This window comes from Lactuca virosa, chromosome 2 (genome assembly GCF_052849685.1).
Source record: "Lactuca virosa cultivar CGN04683 chromosome 2, Lactuca_virosa_CGN04683_v6, whole genome shotgun sequence".
NCBI lineage: Eukaryota > Viridiplantae > Streptophyta > Magnoliopsida > Asterales > Asteraceae > Lactuca > Lactuca virosa.
Window position 1 is genome coordinate 310,357,832 of NC_136427.1, and position 8,514 is coordinate 310,366,345.

Sequence of the window (8,514 nt, forward strand, 5' to 3'; positions counted from 1 at the left end):
TGGGACTTTCTGCAACAATGCAAAATGAACCTGAAAGCATAAAGAAATTTTTTTAATTGGTTCTGAAAATTAGAGGATGTCACATGGTTTAACACAATTGTCAAGGGAACACTGTGAGTTTTCACTATCTCTTTCACGTAAACTTTTTTCAAGCTTTTCCATAGACCATCTCTCATTGGTTGCTATGAAATACATACTCTTCATCAATCGGTCTATGATTACCCAAATCATGTCGTGACCTTCCTTCATTATGGGTAATTTGGTCACAAAATCCGTGGTGATATCTTCCCACTTACCCATGGGTAATGGTAAAGATTCCAAATTCCCATATGGTTTCTGATGTTGCTCTTTAACTCTAGCGTAGGTCACACACTCAGCCACATACTTAGCAACATCGAGTTTCATCGTCGGCCACCGGTAATACGATTTCAGATCCCCATACATATTGGTGCTTCCTGTATGAATTGAGTACATGGTCTTGTGATCTTCTTCCATAAAATGATCCCTTATTCCTATTGTATTAGGCACCCAAATTCTATTTTGGAATACCTTCAATCCTTGATTGTTTGTCCAAACACTAACGTTTTGCCTAAACGTTCCTCCTTTTGGTTATCTCCCTCCAAAGGTTCCTTATGCGCCTTCTTGATTCTTTCCACAACCGTCAAGACAATTTCAATCCTCAATGCCCTTGGTCTTTTCCTTTCCAAGTTTATTTTTCTACTCAAAGCATCTGCTACGACATTTGCTTTAACAGGGTGGTAAAGTATCTCACATTCATACTCCTTGAGTAACTCTAGCCATTGTCTTTGTCTCGTGTTTAACTCCTTCTGATTAAAGAGAAACTAAAGATTCTTATGATCGGTGAAAAGTTCATACTTTGTGCCATAAAGATAATGCCTCCATATCTTTAGTGCAAAAACTATTGATGCCAACATAAAATCATGAGTGGCGTAGTTCTATTCGTGTGCTTTCAGTTTTCTGGATGCATATGTTATCACCTTGTCTTTTGGGGTTAGAACACAACCTAACCCACTCCAGATGCATCACTATAAACTGCAAAGTCTTCAACTCCATCAGGTAATGCAAGTATTGGTGCTTTACACAATCACATATTTAGTTTTTTGAAAGCTTCTTTGTTATTTTCACTCCATGTGTAGGTAGCTCTTTTGTGGGTTAAAGCTTTCAATGGTGCAACTATTGAAGAAAAGCCTTGGATAAACCTTTTATAATATCCCGCTAATCCCAGTAAGTTACGAATCTCAGTGGGACTTTTTGGCTGTTCCCACTTCATTACAGCTTCAATCTTTTATAGATTAACCATTATTGCTTCTTGATTAACCACATGACCCAAAAATTGCACCTCTCGAATCTAGAAGTCACATTCGGAGAACTTTTCATACAACTTCTCCTTCTGTATAAATTCCAATACTTCTTGTAAGTTCTTGCCATGCTCCTGCTGACACTTCGAATAAATCAGAATGTAATTGTTAAACATTATTACCGATCTATCAAGAAAAGGTTTACAAACCCTATTCATCCAATACATAAACGCTGCTAGAGCATTGGTCAGTCCGAACAACATAACCAAAAACTCATAGTGTCCATATCTCATTTTGAATGTTTTCTTCCCAATGTCTTGTTCTCGCACCTTCAACTGATGATATCCCGACCTAAGCTCAATCTTCGAAATGTATCTTGCGCCTTGTAATTGATCAAGGAGGTCATCAATCCTAGGCAAAGGGTATTTATTCTTCAACGTCACTGTATTAATCTCTCTATAATTTATACAGATCCTTATGCTTCCATCCTTCTTCTTCACAAATAACACAAGAGCTCCACAAGGTGAAGAACTAGGTCTTATGAAACCTTTGTCCAACAACTCCTATAGTTGCATTATAAGCTCCTTCATCTCTTTCGGTGCTAATCGGTATGGTGCTTTTGATATAGGTGTGGTCCTTAGTAAAAAGTCTATTCGAAACTCTACTTGTCGATCAAGGGGCAATCCAACAAGATTTTCAGGAAAAACTTTTGGATGATCGCACACCAACGGTATTCTTTGCATCTCCTTCTTCGCATCCATCACGAAAACTAGATATGATGTACATCCTTTGACAAAACACCTTATGGCTTTCAACATCGAGATGATTCCAGAGTTTACTCTTAGTTTGCCTTCGTATACTATAAATGGTTTTCTTCCGGGAGGGTTCACTCTTACCATCTTCTTCCTACATAGTATCTCAGCATCGTTCGTACTAAGCAAATCCATACCTAATACTATGGAAAATTTGTTTATCTCAATGGGCAACAATTCCCCGTGAAACTTATGCCCATTCAAGTCAATGACGATTTTCTTCATACATTCGCTAACAAGTAGAAACTTGCCACTAGAAACTTCTACCACCAGAGCACTATCTAGTTTATATGTGGGTAATGTTATTCTTCTACCAAAATTGTGTGAAATAAAGGAGTAATTAGCTCCAGAATCAAACAATATATTACAAGGCAAATCATTTACTAGGAAGGTACCTGAAGCGACATCTGCTTCCTCATTTGCTGCTTCCAGAGTCATCTGGAATGCTCTCGCCTTTGGCTTTGGCGGCACATTTGGCTTTGTAGCCTCATTCTTCTTCAGGCAATCCTTCTGAATATGCCCATCCTCGCTACATATGTAGCACACTCTTTTGTTAAATGTGCACTCATTGGAGTAGTGACCCGTCCTTCCACATTTGTAATAGGTCACTTCATCACTACATCTTACAAATTGCTTCTTCATGCACTTCTAGCACCACTTCGTTTCCTTGTTTCCCCCAAACTTATTTTCATTGGGGCCAACCTTCAAAAATCAACTCTTCTTGTTGAACCTTGATAATCCTTCAGACTTTCTCTTTTCCCTGACCCGACTCTCTCCAGACCCTTCTCTCTTATCTGGGTCTCAACATTGTTAGCTGCCCAGATGGTGGCTTTCAAGGTGGCTGCCAGCTTCACCATTGGAATGAAATCGGTCGGTATTCCACTATCAAACATCTTGGAGATTTTAGTTGGAACTAAGTAAGGAACAAGCTTCATTTTCTCCGTAAAACTTGAAACATACTTGATGACGCTCATCTGGGTTGGAATTTCAGGTGGGTGACATGGTACTCCAGAGGGTCTCTCCTTGGAAAGGCGTGATTCGCTTCAGGAAGAGGGGAAAATTGGGTCCCCGATATATTGGGTCGTTCAGGATCATTGCCAAGGTTGGCAAGGTGGCTTACAGGCTAGAGCTGTCGGAGGAGCTTAGTCGGATACACATCACTTTCCACGTTTCGCAGCTGCGAAAGTGCATCATGGACCAGGAGGTAGTAGTATCGCTGGATGATATTCAGGTCGATGAGCGCCTGAACTATGTGGAGAGACCTGTGGCCATTTTGGAGAAGAAGAGGAAGATTCTGAGGAATAAGGAGATATCTTTGGTGAAAGTACAGTGGGAGCATCGAAGGGGGTCCGAGTGGACGTGGGAGAGGGAGGCCGAAATGCGGGAGCATTACCCGGAGTTATTCGCTGCAGTAGACTTCGAGGACGAAGTCTAGTTCAAGTGGGGGAGAATTGTAACGCCCTGATTCCAGGTATGGATTTAAATAAAAGGTTAATTGGTTTAATGTCCTACTCGACGAGTTGGTTGCCCTACTCGTCGAGTAGCAGCGGGGTTGGAACGCGTGTTTAGTGACCTACTCGACGAGTCCACTAAGGGACTCGACGAGTAGGAGCTGGCAAATGAAACCCTAAATCTCGAGGTTTTTCACCCTATTTAAGGAATGATAAGCCTCCTATGGCCTCTTTTCAGTCTTTGAGAGCCCCTTAAAACCCTAATACGTGTGTGTGTGCCCATTATGTGTTTGAAGCTTGAAGAGAGGATCCTTGGAGGGAGAAGGCTTAGAGGAGAAGGAGATTGGAGCAAGTAGAGTGTGGGAATCAACTCTTATCTCAGTTATCATCTTCTGGAGGTAACCAAATTGTCTTTTCTTTGTGAATCTCTTCTATTGGTTGAGTTTTAGGGTTTTTGGTGAGATATTAAGTTGGAAAGATGAGCTATGGGCTAGATCTGAGGTTGTAACTTCAGATCTGGACCGTCCTTGGATTCTATAAGCATAAAGTTTTAGTTTTGGTCATGATTAAGGTCCCTCTTGAGCATGAAGTTCCATTAAGAACTTAAGATAGGCATTTAGACCCCTTATAGCCATGCATGCACGTAAAGTTTGCAACTTTACGTGATAAGCATGCGCTAGAAGCTTGGATCTGTGATTTGGAGCCGCTGCATGGCTCAAAACAAGTCTGTATGGAAAAAGGACTGAATGGACTCAGCGAGTCGCAAGGTTGACTCGGCGAGTCACATGAAGATAGCCGTGGACTCGACGAGTTGGATGAACAACTCGGCGAGTCCGATGAAGATCACCATAAGACTCGGCGAGTTGAAGAACAACTCGGCGAGTCGGATGAGTTTTCCCCAAGTTATGAATGTGTGTGTGTGTTCGTCGGGTGCAAAAAAGAAAACTCGACGGGTGGCCTTAGAGTTTGGTCGAGAATCGGAGAAACTCGACGAGTCACCTCGATGACTCGGCGAGTGGGATAGTGTTTCAAGGAACTCAACGAGTAGCCGAGGGTACTCGGCGAGTAAGGTCAACATGGACTGTTGACCTTGACTGAGGACTTTGACTTTGAGCAGGGGTTGACTAGTGAGTTATGGAGTACCTTATAAGGTTAAGGACTTATGAGTATATTGTGCTATGGTATTAGGTGGTGGAGCCTGTGCCAAGTAATTCGAGAGTTGGGTTTTATCTTCCGGGTCGACATTTGCGAGGTGAGTTATCCTCACTATACTAAGGGGTCTAAGGCACCAAGGCCGGCCCATTGGATATGATATCCTAGTAGTTGTATTATGTTGAGTATAAGTGGGTTATGCATGCTAGTTTGATATGGTAGAGGGTAGGTCTGTAGGACTACCTGTGATACTGATTGATTACCTGTATGTGCATTATCTGTTACATGTTGATATGTTATGTGGGATGGGTTGAGGTTGTACTGCTCCGTGCGGTAGCCAACAAACCCTAGGGTATTACAGATATGAGCTGAGGGCCCGGTAGGCATTACAGACTCATACTGAGGACTCGGGAGCATTCCAGATACGAGCTGAGGGCCCGGTAGGCATTCCAGACTCGTACTGAGGGCTCGATGGTATTCCAGATACGAGCTGCGGGCCCGGTAGGCATTCCAGACTCGTACTGAGGACCCAGGGGTAATCCAGCTTGTAAAGCTGTGGACCCATTGCATGTTGTTCTGTTCAGTTTGTTTTGATATGTCATGGTGTGACATGGTTATGTGGACTGTATGTGTATCGGTATTTTGGGGGTAACTCACTAAGCTCTCGGGCTTACAGTTTCAGTTTATTGTTTCAGGTACATCAGGGGATCGCAGCAAGGTGAAGGCATGATCGTACAGCTCCTACTATTATGTTTATGTTTCTGGGAATACTCTGATAAAAATGTATTTTGAAAACAAAGTTGTAATGTTTTGATGAACTGGACATGTTTTGAAATTTAAATTGGTTCGAAATTTTTGGGTGTTACAAGTTGGTATCAGAGCCTTGGTTTGAGTGAATTGGAGAAACACTCGTGTAACTCCAGTCTCAAATCAAGGAAAGGATTTTCAAAATGATTTTTCAAAGAGGTTTTCAAAATAAATAAAGGAGGATGCAAGGCGTACGATCAGCCGGAGCCAGTAAGTAGACCCCAAAATACCATACAAGTTATCTAATTATGTGATATGATAGAATAGCATGTTAGTGCTAGGCTAGGGATCTTCAGGAATTGCATGATAGAATTGCCTGATTAGATGATGCCTGCTAGCCTAGGGTTTCCTTTATATGAGATTGACATTATTACTGTAGTTGCTTAGTGTATGCATCACAGTTGTACATAATTAAGATCTTATAGCCTGAGAATGTTTGATTTGGCCTTATATTCTGTTCTTGTTTGATTGGGAGCTTAGGGTAGGATTGGATATTCGAAAGTCTATCGGGTCCAGCGTTATGTATGGCTAGCATACACTAGTGTTGCAGGGTTGGTGGAAGTTTCATGGATGGGTGGGTTGTGTGACGCCGGGAGGCCAGTTATGAGATATTTAGCATTCCTCTAGGAGTGAGGATTGAGCGCTCGCCATGTTGTGTATATTGTTAGGGTGTTGTGGTGATACTTGAGACAAATATGGGTAGGTGTGGAAGGTAGTAGGAGTGAGGATTGAGCGCTCGACAGTTATGAGATACAGCTCCTCCTGTTATGTTTATGTTTCTGGGAATACTCTGATAAAAATGTATTTTGAAAACAAAGTTGTAATGTTTTGATGAACTTGACATGTTTTGAAAGTTTAAATTGGTTCGAAATTTTTGGGTGTTACAAATACAATTATAGTTTCCTTCCTTAGGTTGTTCTTCGTTCAATTCATGTTGCACAATATTCACAGTAGGTTCATCCCTATTATCATGTAACATTTGTCACATCTCCTCCCTTTGTTTGGTCATCATAGCTCGAATCATTGCTTGGACGCCTGCCATCGTGGCAGGTTCAACTACTGGCACAACTCCAGGTGCACACTCATTTACACGAGGCTCAGACTGCTAATTCATGTTTCCGTTTCCTAGTCCACTTTGAGTTCTCACCATAATCCTCCTTATCCCTCCGAAAATTTATAAGTTAGTTCTAGTATTGTATTTAAACGTTTAGAATCCTAAACACATAAAATTTCTAGATCTAGGTCGGAAATAGACCTTAGAACTAATCAATTATGTAACGACCCAAAAATCAAGGGTAAAAATTTCATTTTTAGTATAGCTAAAACATTGATACCATTTATTTTAAACATTTCAAATCATCGTTAAGTAAAACATTTATCAGAGTTCATCCCAATATCTTTCATTGCGGAAATCATAGGTGTGTGCACTGCGATCAATCCGAGCTCTTCTTTTCCAAATCGATGATACCTGAAACCAAAATTGTAAACCGTAAGCACAAAGCTTAGTGAGTCCCCCAGAGCATACCCCACACACAATCCACATAACATATATCATATTAGTTGTAAAAGCTACCTCTACCACATAATCCCTGCATATAATCATATAAGGAAGCCATGGAAACCCTCCAGGGTCTTACACCTAGTGCCACGGGAACCCCCACGTGGTCTTATCTGCCATGGGAACCCCCACATGGTCTTCCTGCCTTGGGAACCCCCACAAGGTCTTCCTGTTAAACAAGTCATAATGGAAACTATACATACAAACATATGAGCTAAACATACAAACATATAAGCTAAACATACAAACATATAAGGATGCCCTGGAAACCCTCCAAGGTCTTACTCCGGGTGCCACTGGAACCCCCACGTGGTCTTAGCCCTCTACCATGGGAACCCCCACATGGTCTTATGTCCTCTGCCATGGGAACCCCCACATGGTCTTAGCCTGGAAAGCCATGGGAACCCCCACATGGTCTTATTTCCAACTGCCTCGGGAACTCCTCGAGGTCTTCCATGCAAATATCATAAAGACAACTAGCATACCAAATACCACACAATCTAGCATACTGCATATATAACTATTTGCCATGGGAACCCCCGCATGGTCTTCACATAAATACATAATGTATCAATAGCACATTCACAACAATCATCACAACTAAATAAATGGGCCGACCTTGGTGCCTTAGACCCTATGGTGAGAAGACTCACCCCGCACTGTAGAAGCCTCCCGCATGAATTCCTTAGCTGCTGCCTCGCCAGCTTCCCGAGCTGTCACTACCAATCAATATACCCAATTAGCAATTGGGTCCCATACCATAATCCTTAATCCATGCATGGGGGTAAAATGACCATTCTACCCCTGGCCCAGTATGATCCAAAACTAAGGTACAAACTCAAAACAAAAGCCCAACATAAGTACTAGTGGCCCACTAATGGCCCAATTTGCTAAATTGGGCCCAATTCCTCTAATGGGCCTTACCCTAAGCCCAAACATCCTCTTGGCCCACATTCACTGACTTATGATGGCCCACTAAAGCCCAAAGAACCAAAATCCCTTGAATGGCCCAAACCGAGGCCCAAAATTCACAGGGCCCATCTCTGATGAGTACGCTGGGCGTACTCCTATGTACGCTAAGCGTACAGGCTAAATGGTGCGTACGTTGGGCGTACCTGCATGTATGCTCAACGTACTCCCCTGTGAAGTCACTTTCCTATTAAGTGCTTAATACTCATATCCAGAAGCTACAATCGCAGATCCAAGTCCTTTTCAACGTCTTAATCCATAAAGTCACTATATTGGTGACTTTGCATGCCCCAAACAAGTCCAAACTCCAAAAATGATATTCTACTTCCATGAAAGTGCTCTTAACTCTTGCATGAACCCATTAAGACCACCAAGATGACAACTTTCTGTCCTAGGGAGTCATTTAGCACCAAGGGTGGCAACCCTTGGCCTAGAAATCGGATTTG

General features: G+C 42.1%; 1 protein-coding gene across 1 annotated transcript; it reads right to left on the reverse strand.

The window, feature by feature from the left end:
* Positions 1 to 1,882: 1,882 nt before the first annotated feature.
* On the reverse strand, positions 1,883 to 2,569 carry LOC145158779 (uncharacterized). Its single transcript, XM_079077624.1, has one exon. It carries the CDS (start codon positions 2,567 to 2,569, stop codon positions 1,883 to 1,885), a length of 687 nt encoding a protein of 228 aa, XP_078933750.1.
* Between the last annotated feature and the right edge of the window lie 5,945 nt (positions 2,570 to 8,514).

Bases quoted from the DNA above. Each gene is read 5' to 3' on its own strand.
- LOC145158779 (XM_079077624.1), bottom strand. From the start codon at position 2,569: ATGACTCTGGAAGCAGCAAATGAGGAAGCAGATGTCGCTTCAGGTACC.